Source organism: Gavia stellata, chromosome 17 (genome assembly GCF_030936135.1).
Source record: "Gavia stellata isolate bGavSte3 chromosome 17, bGavSte3.hap2, whole genome shotgun sequence".
Classification (NCBI taxonomy): Eukaryota; Metazoa; Chordata; class Aves; order Gaviiformes; family Gaviidae; genus Gavia; species Gavia stellata.
This window is the reverse complement of record NC_082610.1, coordinates 13,285,378-13,311,091: the sequence shown is the minus strand read 5'-3', so window position 1 is coordinate 13,311,091 and position 25,714 is coordinate 13,285,378. Positions and strand designations below refer to the sequence as shown.

At 41.0% G+C, this 25,714-nt stretch overlaps 2 protein-coding genes across 2 annotated transcripts; both read right to left on the bottom strand.

The window, feature by feature from the left end:
- Positions 1 to 2,426: 2,426 nt before the first annotated feature.
- Positions 2,427 to 2,981, bottom strand: ASCL3 (achaete-scute family bHLH transcription factor 3). Its single transcript, XM_009807592.1, has one exon. It carries the CDS (start codon positions 2,979 to 2,981, stop codon positions 2,427 to 2,429), a length of 555 nt encoding a protein of 184 aa, XP_009805894.1.
- Positions 2,982 to 7,076: 4,095 nt separating this feature from the next.
- TMEM9B (TMEM9 domain family member B) lies at positions 7,077 to 18,724 on the bottom strand. Its single transcript, XM_059825950.1, has 5 exons — positions 18,641 to 18,724; positions 17,042 to 17,133; positions 13,255 to 13,363; positions 12,143 to 12,277; positions 7,077 to 8,238 (listed from the first exon to the last, which is right to left on the bottom strand). The coding sequence occupies exons 1-5, from the start codon at positions 18,722 to 18,724 to the stop codon at positions 8,083 to 8,085; spliced, it is 576 nt and encodes a 191-aa protein (XP_059681933.1). The 3' UTR covers positions 7,077 to 8,082.
- Between the last annotated feature and the right edge of the window lie 6,990 nt (positions 18,725 to 25,714).

Here is a 25,714-nt window from a genome sequence, read left to right as displayed (position 1 = left end):
GTCATGGTAAGATTGATGATGCAATGCTATCTCTGGTAATCTGACAAGATGTAGTAGACAAGCTTCCATTCCTTTTTCTTTTTTTTTTTTTTTTTTTTAATATTGCTTAGAAATGTTTAGCATGCTTAGGTTAAAATTTGCACGGAAATTCAACAACATATAAAGTGCCTAATTTACTTTACAAAATACAGTTTAAGCACTCATATTATGCTTAAACATTATTTTGTCTCTTATCTAAGAGATACGATCTGGGAGTCCTTTTTATGAGGACTTGCAGATATACGTAATTTCAGAAAACTAGCACACCAAACCCAAAAAGAAGAGTGGATTAACTGCTGCAAAATGCATCTTTAAGTCAGCAAATCAACACAATATTGTTTCACAACTACACAAACTCCCTTATTACAAACCAAAACAAAACAGAATCAGTAATACTTTGAAAAGAAATGCAACTATCAATTCTACATTAAAGCACATTTTAAACCCATACAGCACTGTTTCTGCCGAAAGCCAGGTCCCCTATTTCTGTGTAAGACAGGGCACTGACAAATGTAATTGCACAACACTTTCAGACATTTTTCTGGGTAACTCCAAGTCCCTCAACACAGCAGTGTTTCAAACTTACCAGCTATTGAGAACACTGCCTCTGGTTGATTTGCATTTAGTCCCAACGCCGAAATCTTGCCCTTTTGCCTGTTTGATGCAGGAAGCCATTTGCTGCCAGTGTTTCCTAGTTGCTACGGAGGTTGCCACAGCCGTTAATACCAGGACCGGCCATCCTCACCTTACCGATTAAAAACCAGTGAACGTGACTACGGAGAGGGCCATTTTTCTGCCGTGCATCCACTCAATTTTCAACTCCCTGTTGATCTAGGTATTGCACCAAAAGACTGCAGGGGCAGAGAAGGGATTATAAGAGGGAGCAGTGTCCTCTAGGCTTTCTGCCTACTATTGCAGGACAAAAAATAGCATCATACGAAGCTACCGTACAGATTTAGAAAAAAAAGCCCACCACCACAGGGTGTGACAAATAAATTGGTTTGAAATGTGGACAGAAAGGTTGAATCTGAGTCAAATTGAGGTCAAATCGCTTTACAAATTTTCCCTTTTCACAATAAAGGGGAAGGATTAATGAATTGTACCCTTTTCCTGCAAAGTGCATATCAAAACATGCCAGAATACAATGCAGAAATCTACCTGTTAATTTCTGCTGTGAACCCTAATATTCATTTTCTCCTTAACAAATGGTAAATTTTTTTTTTTTTTTTTTTGGGTGGGAGGGTAGAAGGGGGAGGAATACTTAATTGCATTTTCTAGGCATTTTTCAATTCACTGCTATAAAAACAAGATAACAGAGGGGATGATTGCAACTAGGGACAAGGATACAGCACTTAAAGAAGTCTGTAACCATTTTCTGTACATTCTACTGCACCCACAGACTACCTGCTCTCGTGCTGTCAGCAGAATTGTTTAATATCAATAATACAATTCCCTTACATACAGCAAATGTTAAGAACACTTTGCCAGTTATGAGCTAAACTCTCTTCACCATCTTCACATCTATCTATTCTATACCACTTAGCTGAAACCATCAATAGTACACTGGAACAGACTGGGAGGTCAGGGAAGACTACCCCAGACCTCAACCATTACCAGTAAATGTCCCAAAAAATTTCTGTTGCAGGATTTTTTTTCCCCCCAAGGCCAAGACCTTGCCAACCCTCTTTATACTGTGTATTGTGTGAGCAGTCCTAGTAATTTTTAAGGGCACTGACAGCTGAAGAAGAATCCAATTTTCAACGGAAATTAGGGTAAGTCAACAGTTTTTAATGGGATTAAAATATTCATTAATAAGAAAAGGATGGAACAGCACTTGCAAGACCTTATGCTCTTCCTATGTTCAGTAACCGTGCTTTTATTTTCCCTCTTTTAAACTAAGCTATCCTTTCTGTTGGCATCTAACAACATTCCTGGGAACCTTTAAAAAGGCCTTTTAAGAGAAACACTGGTAATTAGACCAAAAATCTTTTAAGAAAGTGCATGTGAGAGTAAACCAGTAACGCTACAGAAAATGAAAGGAATCCCAGTCCCATCAGTGGAAAGATTTTATTTTAAAGCCTGCAGGTTGTGATGATACATACAGTTACTTCACATGTATAGGTATTACATTTTTGGTTTGGTGACAATTTTAGAAATGTTTTCCAATTTCCATGAATTAACAATTTAGGCCATTCAGATGAGATTTCCCCAGTTGCCTTTTTCGTATCTGAGTGTAGTTACTAACCGCAACATCAAAACTCTTTTCTGTGGGCTGATACCGACGCGTGCTATGATCTGCTCCTAAGATGTGCCAGGAACGTGGACATCAATCATATAGTGTCTACTAGGTTCCCAGACAGGATACCTTTTGCTTGGTTTGTAATGGTTTAGATAGTCTTCAAAAACTGGTTTTGTTTGTTAATTGCTTTAGGTGCTTGGCTTGGCTCCATGACATTTTTTTCTGCCACCACAGAATCACTGTACAGAACAGACTGTAGGTAGCTAATGTATTTTATTGCAGCACGGAGTGTCTCTACTTTGCTGAGCCGTTTCTCCAAGTATTCCTTAGGTAGGTGATGCCTCAGTTTAGCATAGCCTTCATTGACACACTTAACCCTCTGTCTTTCCCTCTCATTCCTCTTTCTGATGAAAGCTGGCCCATAGGAGTACTCACTTCTGCGGTAACTGGAATGGGGCATCTGGTAGGGAAAGGTGCAGGGCTCACTGTAGAAGTTCTCCGTGATGAGACACTCAGGCATGAAAGGAAGGAATGACAAATCTTCAGAGCAAGTGACCTGGTTTGGCGTTTCTGGGTACACATGAAACGTGACCACTGGGTCAGCACAGAAAGACCTAGCCAGCTGTATGCGCTGAGTCTCAGTACAGATGGACAACTTGTCCATGAGGTTACGGTAGCTTTTGCCGTCCATCGGGTTCTGCATTTAACCTGGAAATGCGTAATTACATCATAGTTTAAACAACTCATACTGAACAGTAGAAAAAACTCACCTGGACTTACCAACACCTGGCATTACTGGCATTTTCCAGAAGAGACTTTTAATGCACTTGTGACATTTCAGAATGGTGTTGGAAGATCGTTACATAGAGCAGACAATGTCCCATTTGAAAATACAAGAAAGTGCAAGTCAGCAACACTCATTAAAATAATTTGCCACAAATTTTAAGAAAATAAAGCCACTAAAGCTTCCTAAAAGCAGACAGTCTCCCTTCACCTCAGCTTTAGAAATGTACCTTTATGTATTCCACATAGGTCTAGCTTACTCCAAATCCACCAAAACTTACAACTCTACAGACAATAAACAAAGCAGGCCAACAGCTGAGGCATTCTCTCCACCCCCTTCTCCTCCTTGAAAAAAATTAAATCTACAATTCCAGTAACAGACTCCCTATCCATACCAAAAAGCCTTCAAAGACAAATTATCTTAATTAGATGGAAAACTTGTGCAGGGAATGGATCTCAATTTTGATTTTATGTCTGTCAGGTATTACCTCCATTCCTCATAACAAGTTTTACAAAAAAGGATGAATTCCTGCTAAACCTAACATCTCCTTGGGTCCTCATGCTCCTTCTGCACTCACCTGCAGATTAAACAGAGATATGAAATACTAAATACAACCCTACTGATAGAGGATTATGAAATAATCGATTTATTAAAGGAAAAAATGCATGTCTGAATAATATTGTTCCAATTATAAATTATTTTACTAAGAAGGGACTGCACACAGTCATTGGGGCAGTGCTAGAAACCTGTAACTCAGTCTGACCTACTAAAACCACGTACCCTTTCTTCAGAAAAGCATTACAGCAGGAATAACTACTCAAATCACCCTTATATATTTACTAAAAAGATAATCGTGCAGTGTTTTATAGGAAGCTACATTATAGTGCCTGCCCAGTATCATTACTCAAACAGCTAAATATCAGCATAACTGTAATGATTGTGACCTAATAGCTACTTAAAAATAAATTTTAAATAACATTCTTAGAGAATTACTATGATCCATCCTCACGGATTGCAAGCAATACTTGCATACGCAGAATCTATCCAAAAATGCTGTTACCCACCATCCACTTCCACATCTATACATCGCTGTCTGCAACGCTTAGGTTATATTACACCCTCTAAAATGGAAAACACACCTGAACATTAAATTAGGTTACTAGAAACATCTAGATTCCATACTCACAAAAACCTTGTAAAGCTTCATATGTTCCAACAACAGTTCCATAACATAAATGGGATCCCCTTAATCCTTCACAAGAATATGGGGATATTTTAATGTTTTCTAATGACTTCATACCTGCCACATTTAACACAGAGAGAATTTTACTCAGTATGGACCTATCCTCACAACATATTCTATCAAAATGCCTCTGTATTCAGTGTTGTTTCTTTTTCTAATGCACACAGGTCTCACAACAGAAATCCTATGAGTTAAGAATTCACATATAGCATGTTGTTAGACAAGAAAGAAAGTTCACGTGCATCTTAAACCGGTACTTCTGTAGGTAGGCTGAAAGACGAACACACAACCATTTTACATTAATATACATGCAGAAAATCAGAGGTGAATATAAACACTCATTATAAAATGAAAATAGTAGACAGTCATCTTTCCCTTTTCTACTTACACAGGTTGGGTTATTGTCTAAAAACTTTCTACTACTAACAACTTAAAAACATTGTCTGAGGAAAAAAAGTCTGTTACATAGCCAAAAAAACTTTATAGCAAAACATCACTATAAAGCAAGACACCAAAACCAACACAACCCAACCCCTCAAGAGATACTTGCAGTATTTGTTGCTTAGTACTGACACTTCTGCTGCATAGCATTACATAAAAATTATCTGCTGCCTTACTACCTGCATGAAATGCAAAATACAAGTGTTAGGATCATTTTCCCTTTAGACTAGAGACTCACCAATTTTCAGATGAAAGTAAAATCCAAGGAAACAAGACGTGCTATTTTAAGACTGATGAATAATACCTGAAAATATCTGAATGATATTAAAAAAAGAAGTTAATGTTCCATTTTTCTTACACCTTATTTAATAATCGATCATATTAAACACGATTCATTAAAAAGCTACAGAAGCATTGTTACTGAATAGCTGGTAGAGGTGATTTACAGAAACATTGATATTCAGTGAAGATCTGTTGCTAGATACAGCAATACGTGAGTCTCTTACCTGAATTATGTAGCTTGTTCCGCTGAGTCAATGACTGCTGCAATTTATAGTCAATTGACAACATGCAAAGTAGCTTACAGTTAGATCCGCTCATTTCTGGTTTGGCTTTTCCACCCACACCACAGCTATGATGGCAACAAAACTTGGCATTAAGGGCTAGAAATTTTAAAACTGTATTGAACACAACCAGATTACCTGAAAAAGTAATCAGGAATGTACTTCGCTTACTTCCTGTATGTATTCTGTTACAGTTTACTAAAGCAGTATTTTCATTTATTGGCATTTCATACTTCAATGTCTAAATATAACAATCAGCTAGAATTTAGTTAAATATTTACCATCAAGGCATAAGCAAACTGATTTTCATAGCTTCATTCTAAACACAGAAGACCAGCATTTATTTAGAAGAAACTTGTGATGGATTTGTCTCCAGATTAGAGGTGAGGACACACATTAAGTAGCTTAATACCCTCAAATTTAATCTTCATTGTCCCTGTAATTTTGGGAAATTCCCTTAGTGTTAAGAAGTGTAGCACCGTATAGAAGGTGTCTAATAAAGCAGTTATGGAGGTAGACAAGATTTGAAAACAGTGAGCAATCAGAAGCAAGACAAATGTTTTAAAGTCTTGCTTAAACTTAGAAACACAGTATGGAGCAGTCTGGATAATCAAACATATACAGGTATATACATGCTACATATAGCAGTATATAGCTGTCCAATTGTACAGGTGCAAGGAAATAGGACACCTAACTTCAAAATTCCCACATTTTATAGGATTACCTTAATACTTTAGACAATCTCACTATTTGGCCCTTCTATCAATCAAAGTAAAACCACACAAAAAAGCCAAAATGAAACCAGTTTAGCTTAAAACCTTCAGAAGACACTGTAAGATTAGAAACACTTGATCTACTACCAAGAGGCTACATACACCCAGTCTTATCTTCTTGGGACTGTCAGCCATCAAAGAAAGCATTCTGCTTCTGCTGCTCTTGTGTGGGGCCACAACAATGCTGTATTCTGCATCCTCCTTCCCACGCCAGCTTCAGGCTTCATCAGAAAAGCAGCCAAGAGGTAAAACATCTACTAGAACTGGTAGACAGGCATATATTCAACAAACAAGTCACATGATTTTTCTTTAGGGGACCCTAGGTACATCACTGCCATAACCAGTTATTGACTCATCAGGGTGGGATATTGAACACAGTAAGTGAACCCACGTCTGGATTTTTATATTTTTCTTTGTCCTGTCAATCCACCTTGGGCTTTTTTGTTTGTTTGTTTGTTTTATTTTAAAGAAAGAATCCTGTGCCGCCACCCATTATAATTCCCTCCAGATTAACTCAGTTTTTGGAAGACTACAGGACTGACAAGAGAGTGAAGCTCTGCATCTGCAAAAGAGCTGCAGTCAGTGCAAATGTTGTTATGGGACAACTACATTTCCACCCCTGATGAGGCAGAGCTATGTGTACAGGTACAGTTTATTTCCCATGCTACTCTGTCCCGCAGGCTGTGGGCTAAGCAAGCCAAAACTGCGCCCAGCAACATATAGTACTGTTCTATGTACCGTTTCCTTCCACACTGGAACTGAAAACTGTGTAAGATAGTAATATCACTACAAATGCATAACTAAATTTGAGTCAGGAATTAAAAACTTTTTTCAGTTAGCAACTTGGCAAGTCTTTCTTTCCTTTATCTAAGCACTGAACAAGTGCATATTTCTATTCTGAAGCACTTTCAGATTAGTGCTTTTATAGATGGAATTTATATGCAGAGTGGTGAGGGAGAAAAATAATGAGATACAGTTAATGCACATCCATTTTTCAAAAATCAGTTTTATCTTTAATTGTTACATTCAAAGGGGATATATGAAAGTTAGTCATCTAGCAACTGTATACCTCTTAAGAGAGATGAGTACAGAATCACAGATAAAAAAATACACCTAACTCCCAAGATGACAGGTGCCAGAGAAAGTATGTGCCTTATACCATCAATCCAGACAAATGCAGAAAGATTTTTATAATAAATACTTCATCATATACTAACTCCTGAGACTTTACCCATGAAAAGAAAGGGAAAATATTTTTAAGAGATATCATACACATACAATATATTAAGCTATTAAAGCAAAATAGAACAAAATGCCAACACTGTCTTAATATGCACTGCATTTGAGTTTATCTACATCACAGTACTTTAAGTATGCAGCTCAAAGAGTCAGTGTCCATTTAAGTTTTGCCTTAACTCTGCAAACATCACTTGACATACAAGCATCTTGAAAGTACGAGTGCAAGAAACCAAATGATGAATACAGCCAATCAGGATTTCATTCTCTGATATGAAAACTACACTGAAAGATTTAGATTTCCAGTACCTAGCATTAGTCAGCAGAAAATTCAAGTATATTTACAAAAGGTCTTTACATAAAGTGATTAGTCAGTTGTAAGTAATTACTGTGTTCCCAGGTACTTTTTAACCACATAAATAATAGAGAGAAATATATAGTTAAAAACCACCATAAAGTCACAACTGTAAATAAGTTACCACAGTGGCAACCCAAGATACCTTAGGGTTTGTTTTCTTTTCAGTTTTGTTAGTAAAAGCCATTTGAAAATGTAAAGATTTTAGCTTCTGGTTGACTAATCTTTTTTAATTGCTTTCACTCCAGTAGATTCCTTCAAAGTTCAAATACTTTTTTCTTTATTTTTTTTTAAATCAATACTGAACCATTCAGGAAAACCCTTCTGAATTGGCAGGATCAGGAAGACGCAAGTCAGTTGTTTCAATTAGTCCACTTTACTTCCCTGGAGTTATTTTACTGAGACACAATTAACTCAGCACAACATGACGGTCAAAGACAGATTTGCGTTGCTCTTGGACCTGTAACTTCCAACGCTGCTGGGCATACTCCACTTTGTTCAATACGTTGGCACGGCTCCGAGAACGAGCCAGGACATCGTGTGCATTTGCAAAAGGCTGGTGATCCTGGAACGGCAAAAATCATTAGTTAGATCTCAACAATTCCACTGAGCAACTACATTAGGCTTTTTTGTTGTTGCATTCCAAAGGATGTGGGGGGTTTTTTGTTTTTTGTTGTTGTTTTGGTTTTTTTTAAGGTAAACAAGCTGTTTCAACGAGCTGGTCAGTAATAATGACCAAGCAAGTTTTTGAATAGTTAGAACTGTACTTCAATTTCTCATTCACAGGTTTCCCAAATAGACCAAACTTCATTGTACTGTCAGACAATCACCTGCTGCCCAGAGACATCATGGAGAGCTGCAATATCAGAACCAGTCTTGCATCCACTAGCAGCTGGTGGGGCAGAAGCCTAGAACAGACCCAGCCGCTGGAGTCTCCTGTTATTGTCGTGAATGCACTTCACTTTAAAACTGAATTAAAGAGTCAGTTCTTTGCCAGCTCTTGGCCATTTACCATCAGGCAGTTCAGGATGTTCACACACAGCTTCTATATAAAATCAACACACTCTGATGTTTACCAAACTAAACCTCTTGTACTGAGCTGTCTAAAAGCACAGTGTCAATACAGCTGTTTAAGTGACAGAGCTCAACAATAACTGAGTGCTTGTTTAATATTTACTCTGTCTGTTTTCTAACAGTACCTGCAAAGCTTTATTTTCTTCTAGTAAATATAACCAAGTTATAAACAGTAAGAGTTGGAACTGAACTTCTTATTTGGCTATCAAACTGTTTTGGACAAAGTTATGTTGCTAAAGCTATGTCAGAAAGCATCATATATACAATGCATAATGAAAAATATCGTAATTATGTCCTGTATTAAATAACTGTCTTTTTTGTATGTATACACTTCATATTCCTTTTTTTCCCCCAGAACACTTTTGAAGACATTTACATTAATGGATACTTTATTTTTGACATGACTGTGTAGAGTAGCTCAATGATAATTCTTAGTAGTACAGAGATTATCATTCATGATACCCACTGAAGTGCTGCCTACGAGTCCCAAAGCCACACATGAGCCTCACTGTGCTAAGAAATATGCTCAGAGAACAAGATACAATCCCTGATCCAGAGAGCTATAATCTCACCATAAAAAATTATGCAGTTGGATATAGCTAGAATGGGCAGTTAGGAGGTGACAAATCACTTCATTCACAGGGAAACAAAAATCACAATAGCAACACATTTCTACCATAAAATAGATGGTGGAAGGGACAGCACAGGACAAGCTAGATGGTACTGGTTTTCCTGATAAACAACAATCTCAGCTCAAAGGCTAGCTACCGTCAATTTCTATGTAGACAACAAGGGGAAAAAAGAATTGAGGAGGAAAGAGGTCTACGGAAGTGGCTTACATTCATCAGTTGCCACTGCCATCAAGGGGCAATGAGAAAGAGCAAACACACTGGCTTGAAATTCAGCAACAAAATCTACGCACACGGTATTTTCAAAGTGTGACAAGGATCAATACATCAAGAACTTGCAAGAGGGAAGGCAAGGATGGGGATAAGTCATGAGGGACCTTAAATTATTTCACGTTCACTGTCACATAAGGAGGATGAACAGGAAAGGAGCACCATCAACTAAGCAAGGACCTGAAGTGCTTTTTGTTCCAAGCACTACTGCAGATATCAGCATTAGTCATTCCACAAGCACGGGTAACGGTCACAGTAACAGTTACAGCAAAACACGAGATTGGTTAAGATGGATCCAGATTTTAAGGTAAATTCATTCTGCAGTTAACCTGAGCTCTGCCACAGGAGTTATTTCATTTCTTCCACCTACAATCAGAAGATTCTAACCCAGATTTGGAGGTATTAGTATAATTTATCTAAGGTATAAAATAAAAATAGTTTGTCTGAGGTACAGCATACAGCACAAGTTCATTTAATTCAAGTAGGAATCTGCCCAACTTGCTATAAGAATGCAGACAAAAAAAGGGTCATTCAAATCCCTTCTTTCCAAAAGAAAAAGAAAACAACCCCAAAAAAACCCAAAACCCAGTATCTTCCTAGAAGTGACTGGGAAAATCTTAAGATGTCAATACAAAGACATTTGGAATATGTCTCCATGTAATACACACGGAAGTGCAGAAACAGTGGGAGATAATAACAATAGTATACTTCTGTCCAAAGAGCCTTCACCCAGACAATGTTAGCTCAAACTTGGGTAACAATCACATATTTTTGTTGTGAAATCAAGGTAAATAAAGAAGGCACAGCTGATAAAAGCAGTTATCTAGGAAAATGCTTGATTTTGAATACTTAATATCCCCCCCCCCCCCCCCCCCGCAGAACAGAAACACCTTTTTAAGTCAAGATGGCTGATGTGGCCACTGTTGATGAAAAGATGGTAAATTAAGGAATATGCTTTTCCTCAGTTTACAAGCAATGACAGTTGTCACTCCAAAAAACAAAAACAACCTGGAGAACCTGAGTGCAACTCACATTAAAATCCACAGATACAGAGCATAACAGAGCGTAGCATTTACTAGTTTTGATACCTTCAGATCTATGAAGCCACTGAAACAACAGACAGTCAGAACTACGGGGCTTTTAAACAGACTTTAAAAAGTGTTGCCATCATAACTTTGTTTCACCAAGAACAAACTTATTTATCTCCTCCCATTAACTTCCTATTTATTTGAAGGAATGATGGAAATATTCTTAATGATTCTATTGTAAGACACTAATAAATGTTATAAGTCTTTTTGACTAGTTCCCATTTACTTCAACAGTAATAAAGTGCTCGTATCTGCTGAAAGGCTTAGGTTAAGCAGACAGCAATCTTCCCGTTTCATACTCTGGGTTTGGTTTCAGAAATTCTTTCTAAGGTTATGCCACACCTGAAGCGTACTTTATCAGTAAAAGCAGTGCTGCTTGAGGGCTCAGTACAGAAAGTACATTGATGCTGAGACTTCAGAATTGTTTTATCAGTTTGTGTGGTTCAACACTGACACTTAACCACCAACTCAGCTGCTGTTTTAGAAAAAACTTTCCTCACAGTATTTTATGGCGATAGTTGTCCCAGGCATGAAGATTCATCAAGTTCTGATGCACATAGATTCATCAGATGCAAAGTCATAGTCCGTATTTTTGTACTATTCTAAGTCCCCCTTCAATACACAGATGACCTACTCCCACCAACCAGTATTCCTTATCCACACTGATCAGCTACTGAAGTGTCCTGCTCTTTCCAATACAAGGTTTCATAAGGTCTTACATTCCCTTCTTGTAATGGTACTGATGGCAGTTTTGTTCCATTTTTATTATAAATCAAAAACACTGTGTTGGAGATTGGGAAGGCCAGTAATGTCAGGAAACTGAGTCACTAATGGACTACTCCCCTCTTCCTCACAAAAAAGGCTGTTTTGATCTGTTAGAATATACTGTCACATTCTGGTTTCTACCTGTAATACTAAGAAATTATTTCATCATCAATCACTATTTTACTTCATAATAATAATTTCTTCTTGAATTTTTAGCATCAACAAATTCAAGCTGGAGCAACAGAAGATGCACCCCTCTACTTTCTTTTTGTAGAGAGAAATCTAAGCAGCAAGCAATTTGCTTAACATGATCACTAGGCAAGACTGTATGGATCATTAACACTTAAGAAGTTGTACCTCATCTATGCTTACCTCCATTCCTACTCTGTTTCTTCTCTGAGAAAATAATCTGTGTCTAGAGCTGGGATAACTGAAGCAGTCCTCATCTTGCTACTTTCTAGCCCAGTGAAAAATGAAAGAGTGGCTTCACAGAAGTCATCACACAGCTTTCTTTCCCTCTCTCTTTAGGAAAAGCATTTACACTGCCTGGCAAAAAAAGCTGCTCATCCCAAATAATTATTTAACAACTAACCATCCCAATCTTTATGTTAACCCACGTACACAAGCACTCTGGTGAACTCACCCCAATGTCTTCATCACTTTGTATGAGCTGTGAATGTCCAAAGAGACGTCTCTTCAGTATAGGTTCCACCAGTGTAAGGTACACCATGTACAGAAGAAGTAGGCCCAAAATAGACAGGTATATGATGATTGTAACCTACACAACGCAAGCACAATTTATGCCAGAATTGTGACATTCCCTCCAGAATCTCTCAGCAGGCAGCAAGGATGAAAAGAACAGTATATGCAAAGTTTGTGATGAGCCTGTCGATCTTTGGTAGTGTCACCAGATGACTTAAAATGCACAAACAGAAAAAACACCAAACTATGACCTGGTATTAAAAGGGTTTAGGGCAGACAGATGTTATCTTGAAACAGTTTCTCTTAGTGAGGCCTTGCTAAAAATCTTATGCTATCCCTCTTGAAACAACTTAGTGTTATAAATCTCACCTCAACCAAGACAACTGTTCAGTTTGGCCATTAAACTGGTGTGACAAATTTGGGGGCTCCTGCATGGTCTCCATTCTCTAGCATAGATCTGCATTCAAACAGTCACTAAGAAAAATGGGAAGGCAAAAAGAAATACCGAACTTCTAAAAGACCAAAAAAAGGAGTCTGTGGTATAAAAGAAGAAAAGATACACTGCACAATCTATTCACCCCAGCCTAGGGCTCAATGGCTCCAATGGGATAAGAATGTGAAGAATACAGAAATCATGTTAGAGAAAAACATGGACAATTTTGCTCTTTTTAGCTTGCCAATGTACAAAGAAAATTTATAGTAAGCAAGTAAGAGCGCTGAATAATGACAGGCCCTCTAAAATAGTAATGAAAACATGAAGTCCAAAGATTGACAATATGTCCTAGAACACTGAGAATTTCAGCAAGGTGTAAAGCTTAATCTGAAAAGTGGAGATCTTCAACAAAGGATCTCAAGCCCGCTCCTTCAGTTATAGCTTGATGCTATTGTTACTACTCAAGACAAATTGTGAGCAACTATCATGAAAAAAAGTTAAATCTTAGGCTGCTTTAGAAAAGTTTCCCCTTGAAAAAGAGTATTTCTCTAAAAGGCAACAGACATATTTACTAATGAGTTGAAGTATTTAATATATGCCAACAGAATTACGTTGCTTACCTTAATTGTGACAGAGCTTCTCTCTTCATATTTGCATTCACAACGTAAACAGTATGCTTCTACATCAGGTCCAGGGACAGGCATAGGCTCAACCACATGAAGACAATCACTGAAGAAAGACAGAAACTATTCAGTCAGTTTTGAGCTTGTTTTAGCCTACCTGTTCCACTATGTATGCAGACCTCAGCTACATGAGCTGAGAAGCCACCTTTGCTTAAGTTTGGCTGTTCTAAATTATAGGTATCCAAGATTTAAAAATAAAACAAAACAGATCACTACTCCAGAATTATTTTACTTAAACAAGAAATTCAGCTATTGACAAGCTGCTAAACAAGTTTTAAGACCTAACTCAATACAATGTTTTCATTTTTCAGTGAAAGTATCAAAGCTGTTAGCATAACAAGTCCAAGGATTTGAATCCCAGCATGAATGCATCATTTGACACTGACATCATGGATGAAAGTAAATTCCAGCTACACACTTCTTTCTTCATCATACTCAAAAGAGCCTTATTCTATCCTTCCACCATCTGAAAGGAGATTACCCTCTCTTTAGTGTTCAGGAACGGAAGTTCTTTTTTCCTGCCATCACAAGTTACAGGCATTGATGAAAAAAAAAAAGAAGTCAGATGGGTTGTTTCTCTAAGCAACAAGATAGTGAATAAATAGCATTCAGTTTTCAGCACTGGGCCTGGATGCAAAAGCATAATTTGACTTAAAAGATTACAAAATATCAGTCAGTCCCATGCCAAAAGATGTGGTTGACAATCTTATGGCTACTCTGTACCACAGCACTAAAATCCAGCTGCCATGAGGCAACTGCTTCCACCAGTAACTTAAGTAATTCTGGTCTTTTTGCTGACTCAGGCTAGTTGTTCAGAGTTCACATCGCAGGGTCCCTGCAGAGCACTGACAGAACAAAAATCATGTTTCGCCTTTACCCTGGTTAACTCAATGTTAGCACAGTCAGAAGGAGGTAATGAAACAAAACGCCTGAAGTGACAGCAGCAGCCTAGGATTCAACACTCTGCTGGGCTAGATTACAACACTGCAAACATGCAGCCAGACACCAACTCTTCTCTTCTGTTTTCTTCGTGTTTCTTCTTCATAACTAAAACTATTGAGTGTCAAATCACATCCTCTGGAGGGGAGTGGAAAGCTTATTTTTCCCAATTTATTTGAAAATAGAATTACATTCTCCCCTGTGGAGGAGTGCAGCATTCAAGCTACAAAAATTAAAAATACATGCAAGTTATAATCTAAGCAATTTCTGTTCATATGATTGAAAGCTTGCATCAATAGGCTTCACAAGTATAGTAGAAAGCTTGTATGTGGCTTAAGTACAGTAGTAAGTCTGTTACTGTGAATAGATCAAATATTAATATCAGCGAGGTTTTTTTCCACCAGTTCAGTATTTCAAGTTGCTAGGAAGTGTAAAATCTATCAGAATGTTAGAATTTTGATAATGTGTTTCCTTGGACAGCAATACCATGGCAATTTTAGAGGAAAACGTAGAAAAAGCTGATCCTTTTCTAAACAATTTTCCCACTCAACTGCCTCTACATTACCACCTTCTCCTTTGCACCCACAGTAACAGCACCAAGGAAGCACTTCTTCCAAGGCAAGCTAGGCTAGTCAGAAGGGCAGCTTCTGCAGAGACAGATTTCCAGCTCATTCAGCTTGCAGACAGGGTGTCCTTCCCCCCTCCAGCCACATCCATGACTATCACCGCCTCTGTAAGTGAAGCACCAATACTTTCCAAGTACAAAATATAAACACCAACACCTTCCAAGCGGGTTATTTAACCCTGTAGGTGCTCGGGCATCACTATGCTTGCCTAGCGCATTGTCTGTCAGGGCAGGATTGCCTCTGCTAGTTACAAGCCTGAGTCCAGAAGGGTGAATGCTTGTGTTGGTATCAAAGCACCCCAGCCCGTATTGACAGTAACATAACGAAGGCACCATTTGCCAGCCTGAAGCCAACGAACAGACCACTCCAAATTAAAAAACTGAAACACATAAATAAGAGCATCATGATGCACATTACAGGTTCAACATTAAAAATTATATTTTCATTTTATGTCTGGACAAGCCAGCAGTAAGTGGCCATTATACTGTACATAATTCATAAAGACACTAAAAATTGATCTGGCTCTTGTCTCATGAATGACTGATCTAAATACCTAAAGGATGGTGTACATCACCCAATTCTATTCAATAACAAGTCACTTGCACTAATGCAGAGGCCAAACTACAGCACTAAATTTGTCGATTTTATTGCACAAACTAGCGATCAAGCCTTTTAGAAGTGGCAAGACGACATATCAAACAGAAGATCAAAGCCATAAAATGCTTCCAGATGGTCACTTAAGAAATGATCTCAACAAAAGGAGATTTAAGATAGAAAAAGAGATTTTTGAGATTCTGTATGCATCAGTATCTGTCACCATAAAATTAGTCAGGCCTTCAAAGCTGATTTTTCCTTCAATCAGTACCAATATTGATCTAAAGGGAAACAGGGTCTCTTCTGCTAGTAAGGCACACACTAAGCAATACCCACTGAAAAAATCCATTTTCATTTGCAGAAGAGTAATGAACAATAAAACCAGTAACACTGCTACTCTGAAATGCCTGCTGCAGCTGGAATTCTCCCAGTATGTTTCATCACTGCAACTTAATTTGTCACAGTAGGACTAATGTTGTTAAGTTAATCATGTGGGACAAAAACAGTAATTTCGATTGGACGGTACATTTTATGTTCATTAGTTTAGATTGAAATTTAGTGTTGTTTCTCACAGTTCTCCTGTAAGTAATTTAATAAGTCAAGGCACAGCTCTACACATATCTATATCACTAATTTTATTCCTATCATTATTTTCATAAGCCTAGTCAGGGGCATGAAAATTTCATAATCAAGGCGCCAACCTGCTGCTACTCATTAGACTGAGAAGTCTTTTATAAATTCTTAATGTAACTGCAGAATAGTCAATACATCAAGAAGTATGTCATCTTTTTGTAGGTTGACCCAAGAATCTCTGAGCAGTTCCGACATCAACACAACTCTAAAACATGGTGTTTTATTTGTATGATTCACATAGACAACGATAGTCACGGTGAAATTACACAAGGGAGCTATGCCAATCTAACAAGTCAGTCATCTCCCTTTCTTCCCCAAACCCTCACCCCTGGCCACGCACATCAGTCCTCACCTTGGAGAGGAGTCTGACAAATGCCATAGCTGGCCTAAACAATACAATAGCGCACGTTGCCGGGGCACACAGATGCAAGACCTTTCTCTCTCTAAAAAAAATGCATTGTTAGATGGCTCAGGCCATCTCATATAATTGCACTCTCTGGCTGCAATTCTGAGGAAAAGAAATCTCCAGAAACAACAGTCTCTAAATGATACGATGGGTTTCAAGAGTAGAGAAAGAAGACAATACTCCTGAGTCCTAGTTCCATGGCCATGCTCCCCTGCCTTTAGGCCATTTCAAATCACTGAATTCAAATTACAACACCCTCTTCCCTTCTACTACTTCCAAGTCTAAATAAACAACTAAACATGCAAGCAAGCAACCAAAACAGAAGACAGGGCAAAAAATACGGATTTCAAACCTTGTCCCTTGCTAGAGTTGAATTCTGGACTACTTTTAAAAGAAAAGTTCCAGTAAGTTACGCAAGAGATGTAATTTCTCCTGGCACCACCACAGGAGACTCACATATAGACACAATGGAACGAGTCTCTAACCAGTAAGACTCATTATAATTTTTTATGCCACACACACTCACCAGTCTTTCTGTGAAACATTTTTGTTGTAAATATGGCCCGAATGGTCTTTGTAAGGAGGGCAGATGCATTTACATCGGACATCCTCGGAATTCTGTAAAGTAAACAACATGCTTAGAACAAATTATCATCAGTAACCATCACAGGATACAGAAAGCACTCTTCATGTAATACATGAAATATTTAACACAAACTACTTGCAACTATCTTTGAATACTCTTGCTCAGGATTTCCTTCAAGTTTAAGAGCAACCCTTCAAAATTACTAAGCAAGCGAAGCAATTTGTCAAGTAAAACTATTATTTTAGATAGCAAATGCATTCTTCATGAGAAATATCTGGAGTTTGAACTCATGCTCTTTAAGAAATAACACGCATTCAGAGGTTACTGATGTTGGTATACTCAACTATTCAACTTATGAGGAAAGCTGTATAACAGACACAGTGACAAGCTTGAAACAAATGAAAGAATATTAACCCCAAATGCAGGCTGGCAAAGAAACCTCTACAGATAATTCCATCCTCCTTGGCCATAACAGAAACAACTCTGTAAGGAAAACTATTAGGGTGACTAGTACAACCTACGGTCCTCTTGTCTTAAACAGCAGCAAGATATTGGGAGTTAGAGAAAAAAGGTACAAAATTGGAATTCCAAACGAAGGCAAAGTAAATGTGAAACATGATGGAAACTTGTAAAAGTAAGTTTTAGAAAAACAAATTAAAATTTGCATAAGCAGCAAGAGGCACTGCAGAAAGAAGTGAGGAGAATTAACTTTATGGACCGTGAGAAAGTAGCACCCAAAATTAACATTTAGACCACTACTGAGAAAAATTGAATTTCAGAAAAAGATCACTTTGTGTAGTAAACTGAAATAGGATAATTCCTTCCTTTCCCAAATTGCACAAGAACTGAAAACCCTATGGAGAGAACAGAGACGGTCTGCAAGGGGTTATAGATGAAAGCAGTCTCAAAGCCAAATCAGAGTAACTTATTTGAACAAATAATAAGAGACAGAGGATAAACATGGCTTATCTAAAGTTCAAGGCAATTTCTAATGGCATTACAAAAGAACGTCTTAAGAAGCATTGGTAACAAACTTCTACACTGAACAATCCGGCCAGAGTAACACTAAGTGGGTGATTAACTCCACCCCAGCCAAAACCGGCACAGTCGGTTGGAAAGCCTTGACTGCACCGTATACCCAGTCACTTCTGGTCTCGCCATGGAAAAGTCAAATAGCTGGTTATCATTAAAAAGGAGAAAATTCAGACACACGGGTACTTTGACAATAGGGAAGACTTTTACGCAGACTCCGGCGCCGCCAGGCAGAGGGCCGCGCTCCTCCCGGCTGCCCCGCGGGAAGCGCCGCGCACCCGCCGCCGCCAGCCGCTCCCGGGGCCCGCGGGGCGGCAGCGGTGCACGGCAGTACCTGCCCGAAGCCACCGGCTCCGGCCTGCCCCTAAAGCAGGCCGAGGCGGCGGCGGGCGGGATGAACGACCGGTGGGGCGGAGGAGAGGAGGGCGCCCGTACCGGGCCGGGAAGTCGGGGTGGGGAAGGGGCACCGTGAGCCGTTTCCCCCACACACACACCCCGCTCACTCACCTTGGCCGCGGCGCCCAGCCCCGCCAGAGCGGCCAGCGCCAGCAGCAAGCAAAGGCTCGCCCAGCCTCGGCAGCGGGCCGCCATGTCGGGCCCCGACCGCTTATCGCCGCCGCGCCGCCGCCGCCGGCCCCCAGCCGCCCGCCGCCATCACTTCCGCCTTCCGCCCGCCTCACGTGAGGCAGCGTCCGCCCGCGATGGCGGCCCTCGCGGGAACGGCGGCGCCGCCGGGTGGTTCCGGGGCGAGAGGGCGTGTCCGCGCGTGCCGGCCGGCCCCACGCGAGATCCGCTCCCCCGCGAGGCCGGGCGGGCGCGGCTGTGGAGGGCGGCCCGCGGCGGGCCCGCGCTGCGGCCCCAGCGGGACGGCGGCCAGACCCCCGCTGTGCGGGGCGCGGGGCCTGCAGCCCCGAGGGCTGCGAGCGCCCAACGGCGGCGGGCCCGCCGCCACCCATACCCGCCGCTCCCGGCAGCTCCGAGGGCTCCGGGGCGGCGGCGTCCCGAGCCGGGGTGAGCCCTCCAGACGGCGTGACGGGAGCACACGCGAGTAGGCGAAGGAGCCGTTCTGCGTCGGCCGAGCAGTGCAGTGGCCCTTGGCAGAGTGCTCGCTCGCTGCCGGCTGGCTGTTCAGAAGAAAAAGACGGACGTGTTGAAAGGGATTAGAAGTGGTAATAAGTAGTGCTCTAAATGAGGCGTTCGAGTTGCAGATAATCCAGTTTTTCCATAACTGAACATACAAGGGCAATTCATATACAAGTTAATACATTTTATAGACAGATAGATGGACAGATGCTTCTCCCAGAACAGGTCACGAAAACCCAGCGATGATCCTACGTGAAGTGTGGTTGTTAACCGCTTCCACCCAAGAGCAGCGTTCACCTCCTGTCAGAGGGCAGTCGGCGTTGGTGAGCAGCAGCGTTTCCAGCCGCAGTGCCTTGAGGCCTGGCAGATCACGGGCGTTCCAGTTCTCCCCGCTGGGCCAGGGGCCCCCAAACCCAGCTGGGGCTGCCCGGGCGGGGTCCAGCCTCGCCCTTGTGTGGGAGCCGGTGCCGCGCGAGGCGGGAGCCCAGCCAGGGAAACCGCTTGGACTCGTTTCAGCTTCCCCGACACACGTCACGGAGGAACAGCAGGCCGCGTGACTCAGCCCATTTATTCCCTCTCCTCTTTTTTTATACCTCCTGTCTGTCTTCTATCCATTTTCTGTCCCAAACTAAGTAGCAACACTGTGTACCATCAAAAGCTGCTCTCTTCCCTCTCTCCTTCCCCAGCCCCTAGTAAGTAGCTGTAATTTCACAGGAATTAAAATAGTCCTTTAGATATAGTATACTTTTCAATTGTGCTATTACACTTTGTTTTCATACAGTGAGTTGTGTAATACTAACGGTGCATTAGGCATCTTGGTAAAGGAGCTTGAGTTGCTATGGAAACACAAAACACCTTTATTTAAAATTCAGGGAAAATTGCCAGCAGCATATAATGAGCATACATCAGGTTTCAGCCTTAGCCAAACAATTTGTCCGTTTAATGACTGTATCTGCAATGAAAGTGTTTTGAAGCGTGAAGGTGGCTCTGTGTCTTCCTCACCACCCACGCTCATAGTCTGCGATGGACGAATCAACTGCTGAGTTGAAAAACACGCTGAATCTTTAGAAAAGCATGGATTGAGTTTTGAGCTCAAGTAAATAACGTGCAGTTTCAGAGGCATCACTGCATTTGGAGCAGCTCAGTGTAGGAAAAGATTTCTAATAGGTAGTCTGAGAGACTAATTTTCTAACACTCTCAAAGAGGTCTAATACACGGGTAATAAATGCACCTTGGTTTAGATGGGTGGAACAGCCTTTGGGATCCTCAAGGCCAGCCTTGGAGCTTCCTCAAATCCAGGGACACCAAAAAAAAAAGAAACAGCAGCTTGTGAGCCACAGGCTCTTGGTGCTGCAAGAGGTAAAGACTACATCTTCTGGAAGATGAGTTAATTCTTCCCCTAGAAAACAGTAAGCAGTGATTAAGTAAGCAAAACTGCTGGATGAATTATTAAGAAAAAAGTACTGGAAGTTTTTATCTTAACATTTAGATTTTTTCAGGGGTTTTTTTAAATTTGTTTGTCAGCACGCCAGTATCAGAAGCAGTACTGTTAAACTACAGTTAAAAAAAAATTAAAAATGTAAAGAAAAGATGATTTTAAGAAAAAAGTTGATTAAATGATTGCCCTGACCGTAACTGCTCTTCAGCTATCTAATCTTCCAGAAGGGCTGAACATGGGTTTCATTTTCAGGAAAGCTCTCGAAGGTTTATCTGTGGAGTTTGAGCTTTAATGGCATGCAGGCTGCTCCCTGCACTGCTAACTCAGTCCTTACCGGACCAACTCTGTTCAAGTTGGAGCTGAGCTCTCACATCTAATTTGCTTTTTTAAAATTCCATAGAACACGCTTTAAAACAAGATTTGTTTTGAGAGTTGCAACGGTACACTGGCCTCTCTAAGCTAAACCTTGTGCTTTGCTGTCAGTGCACTGTGTTGAATTACAAGTGAGCTTTTTACAGTGTTGTAGCTTCTGTCGTATTTGTCTCCATCATCAAGACTCACACAACTAGTCGCCCCCAAGAGCTGCTGGCAGTCCCTTCGACCATTCAAAGGCTCTGCATCTGAGGCTCTGGGAGGGGTGACATCCTGGTCCCATCCCACAGAGGGGGTGAGCTGTGGGGTGCAGCAAACCCCCCACGGCCATTGGGGCACAGCCTGAGCAGGGCTTTCGAGAGCAAAAGGCAGGACTGTGCGATGAAGGACACAGCACAGGCGGTGCAGCCCTAGGTGTTGGGGGGGGAGCTGCTCCAGGGGCATATGTTTTCCGCTCAGTCATTTTATAAAAATAGCTTATAAAGAGCTTTATACTTCCAGGCACTGTACATGCAGAGCAGGCTTCTGCTTTTCCTTTCCTGTTGCAGCAGCCTTCCCAAAGTCGCATCATCCCTGTAGCTAACAGTGCACTGAGCCATGTCTCTGCTCCTCCTTAATGTGCTGCACTGATTCACATGTGAATAAGAGTATTTTAAAACCTTTCCCCTGTAAAATAACTTTATGCACTAAGTGGTAATAACATTGGCTCTACCGCGCTATGTCAAAACAATTTGCGTAGGGTTGCCTTGCACTCTGCAGCTGAACGGGCATTCACTGTCACGGGGTGGATGTTCCTCAGGGCAGGTAGGGTAGACAGTATTTACCATAATTTTAATCATCTGCATTATGATTATTTCTCACTAATGCAAATTACCATCTTTTTATGTCAGTTCAGCCTATTCACATTCAGAACTTCCCTGCTTCCCTGCCTTTTCTCAGCTGAGAAAATCTTTTCATTATCACCAATGATATAAAAGAAAAATCTGAAGGGATTATGTAAATAAGTAATTGAATCAGCACTTCTGCAGTCATTGCCAACATGAAAGCAATGTGACATTTGCACAGAAAGAAAAACAAAGTAAATACAGATTCTCTTGTATCTATTCCCTATGTTCAGTTAAAAAATTAAAATTATGGCAGCACTTGTTATTACAGCAGCCTTTACTTAGCAAAGAAGTGTGGGAAGCAATTAATTACAATGGCAATTGCTCTAGGCTAATGAGAAATTCACCTTTCAGCAGATCAGTCATCAGCATCTGTTTGAATACATTCTGTCACTGGGACTGCATCCCTTGAAATAAACAGCACGGTTTTGTCTCACGAGTTTCAAAACCCCAGTGGCTCTGTTCAGGTCTAGCTGGTATTCTGGCCTTGTGGTCTTTGGTCTCTGGAGAATACAAAGAGAAATCAATGCTGGGGGGTGGATGGGATACAAGGTTTACAGTAAAAGCAAGCTTTCCAAATATAGTTCATCTCAGAGACCAATTACATTACAGTAATGCAATGTAATGGTTGGTGGCTTCCTTCCATAACCGAGGCATTATTTTGCAATCTGCTGTTAGAAGTTACATAAAGCCTTTCACAACACAAATATATGCATATGGAAAGGACAAGCTAGACAAACTGTTTACCTCTGTATTTCTATATTTGTATTGATATTTATGATATGAAGCAAATGGAGGGAAGTGCTAAAAGAGCTCTGCATCTATTTTATCTTTCTGTCTCAGTGAATCCACTCTTGACTTTTCTGCAGGCTGTAAGAGTTCAAGGTCCCTCCCTGTTAATGCAAGGTCAGTTGGTACTCTCGCACACTGGAGCATCTTGTTAGTACCAGCTGGCTCCCCATATTGCATGCATGGGGAGCATGCAGTGTTCTGCATATGGTTTCAATTAGTGACATAAGTCATGCTTTATCAATGCAATTCCCGGTGCATGTCCCTTCCTTCAGACGTGCTGCAAATACAAGGAACTGCAGCTTGTAGATGAGAAGGGGGGTTCAGCTGGTTAGCCATGGTCTGTAAATCCACAACTCTGACTTCGTCCCTTGCAGCATGAAGAACAGCTTCTGCATTTGTTTATTTAATCCAAAATTTATTAACAGCCTCTGCCAGGCCTGACCCGGCAGGACCTCGGGTACCCTGTGTGCATTGCCCATGGGAGAGACAAGGTCGGCACTGCTCCACACGCTTTGTCTTGTCTCTTCTTCTCCTCAGGAGAGCTTTTGCCAGAGGCGTGTTTGCATGGAGGCAACTATGCACAAAAGGGACCCACAGTTTCCTCCCTATACGGGTAATCCTCTGGGATTACTTTAATAAATCTGTGCTCCCTGTTTTGTATTCAAAGGGATTAGTACTAAAAGCAAAGTCACTACGAATCCAGAATATGCACTACCCAGTGCCAGCCATTTCATTCCAATCTTTGCTGCAACCTGCATGGAAACACCACAGCCAGTGAGCGACACGCTAAAGGCCATGCAAGACTATGATTGCAATACAACTACAGGCCTTTTTGTGGTAAAGTTTATTATTACTTTTTTCAAACTTGTTGCTAAGCAGAGGGGCTTTAATCAGTAACCTCAACAAGTAAACTGGGAACCCTCCATGCATTGGCTCCATTTTCTTCCCTTGCCTGCTATTTTGGTCACTTTTCCAAAGCACACATCAAGTGAGCCCTGGATGGGTGTGGGCCCCTCATTCACACTTCGGTGTCAATAGGAAATGAGGAGCATACACTCAGCATCTTGCTGGCCTGGTCAGCAGCAGCGATGTGGTTGCACTGCAGATGCCTGCTTTAATTAGGAGCTCTTTACTTTGTCAGCAGACCTGGGCAAGATAAAGTGAAAGCTTGGAGGCAATGAATTGAGCTTTGCTCTTCTAACCTTTTCTCAGTTAGCATTTTCAACCTTTCTCAGATCTTGGCTTATCTATTGCATTTTATTCTGCTTTCACTGGTCTCTGCAGTGTAACATTAACAATGGTTTTTTTTTAGATACATCATCCCTTATAACTGCAAAGGCAGGAATCTCTGTATTCTTCTTTATCCAGAAAACCATTCTTAACCATCGCTTATCCCTAGCAACCACAGTATCACACAAGGTATTTCTTATAAACATAAAGAAAATTCTACTAATTCCACATATGTAGACATGCACAGAGGAGGTAAGTTGCATTCAAAGACAGCATTGTGCAAAGAGAATCAGATATTTCAGATGACCACAAATATTGACACTATGGCAGTATTTTGTATTCTTAGCATGTACGCCGTGGTGACGTACACACCAGGCTCAGCCCTTTGTCTTTAGCCATTAATCATGATGGATGCCGGATTCATAGGCTGTTAAAATGTGCACAAACAGTGAAAACCAGGTGAAGTCGTCTAAGTAAACAAGGCCCTCAGTAACTGCTTTCTAACATGACCTTATTTCAGAGGGTTCTTAAAAGAAATTGTGGCTCCACCAGGTATTTTTAATGTCAGTCCTTTCGCTCTGACGTCTGTGCCTAGATGCTCACTTGGTTGGTGTAAAGTCTTCCTCCATTCAGATCGGAAGGAGTGACCCCACTTCCACACAAAGGGAGGTTCTGGCCTTTGCATTTCATTCAGATTAAATCTTTACTAGAGACAACCTAATCGCTGGCTCTCCTAGTGCTGCTGAACGGCACTGATTTTATGCGACCGCATTGCCAGAGTTTGTGCGGAAGACACGGCGCGGCGGATGCCCTACTTGCTCTGTTCCCATGACAACATCCTGCAAAGCAGCTCCCTGCGAGCTTCCCCGGACTGCCTCATCACATCCACAGCCGTGCCCAGGCTGCAACTTTCAACCCCAGACAACGCCTCTTCCTTCAATTAACAGAAAGTGTTTTACAAGGAAAAAGCATCTATTTGAAATGGCGATGTGTTGATTGTCAGAGCAGAGAGCATTAAGCTTTCCAGCACCCAAACACTGGGAGGAAGGCTGAGCGTGGTTTGCCATTTTACGCTGTGCGCTGCTGCTCACTCATGGAATCAGGAATGACTTTTGGTTTTGCTCCAGGGACTATATTTGTTTCATTGGTGCTGGGTACAGTGTGCCTGGTTCTCCACGTATGCTGAAGTGAATTAAAATATAACGGCACTTCAAGTAACTTCTGATTTCATGTAGTAGAAGGCAAGGAGTTGCTTGGACTAATTGTGGAGAGGAAGATCTGCTTTTGTTGGGGATAAGCTTCGTCTTGCCCATCCTCCAAAAGCTGTATGCCTCCTGGGAGCACCCCAAGAGCAAGGCCTTCACAAAGGCCAAATACAGATCGGACAAGCCAGCAGCTCTCCAGGCAGAAGTCTTTGGAGCTGATGCTTTTGGATGTGTAGAAGAGAAATGTGGAGCATAAAGACGAGTTCAGGGCATTGAAGCTGGGTAGCAGTGCAGGAAGGTGAGCTAAGTTTTTCCTGCCTGCCAGTCCAGGGCAGTGCTATAGTGAGTTGGAGGATGGTGTTCTTTTTATTTTAAGTTAAAAATATTTTAAAACATTTTTTCCAGTACAGATTCCAAGTTTGTTTTGCTTTTTATATGTAGACCAAGAGCTCAGTCTGTGGCTTTGGCTGTACCCCTCCCAGTTGCTCAGTATTTGCCTCAAGGAGTGTATGCTGTCATCCGGATAGGAGGGAATCAAAATTAAGCTTGATAACCAAGAAAGGGCTGGGATCCTTAC

What these genes read in the sequence shown, in the direction of transcription:
- ASCL3 (XM_009807592.1), bottom strand. Translation starts at nt 2,981, where the DNA reads ATGCAGAACCCGATGGACGGCAAAAGCTACCGTAACCTCATGGACAAG.
- TMEM9B (XM_059825950.1), bottom strand. Translation starts at nt 18,724, where the DNA reads ATGGCGGCCCGCTGCCGAGGCTGGGCGAGCCTTTGCTTGCTGCTGGCG. An exon ending in AATGTTTCACAGAAAGACTG is followed by an intron (nt 13,364 to 17,041) that starts GTGAGTGTGTGT and finishes GTCTTTCTTCAG; the next exon opens with TGATTGTCTTCATGTGGTTG. An exon ending in AAAGTGATGAAGACATTGGG is followed by an intron (nt 8,239 to 12,142) that starts GTGAGTTCACCA and finishes TTGCCGTTCCAG; the next exon opens with GATCACCAGCCTTTTGCAAA.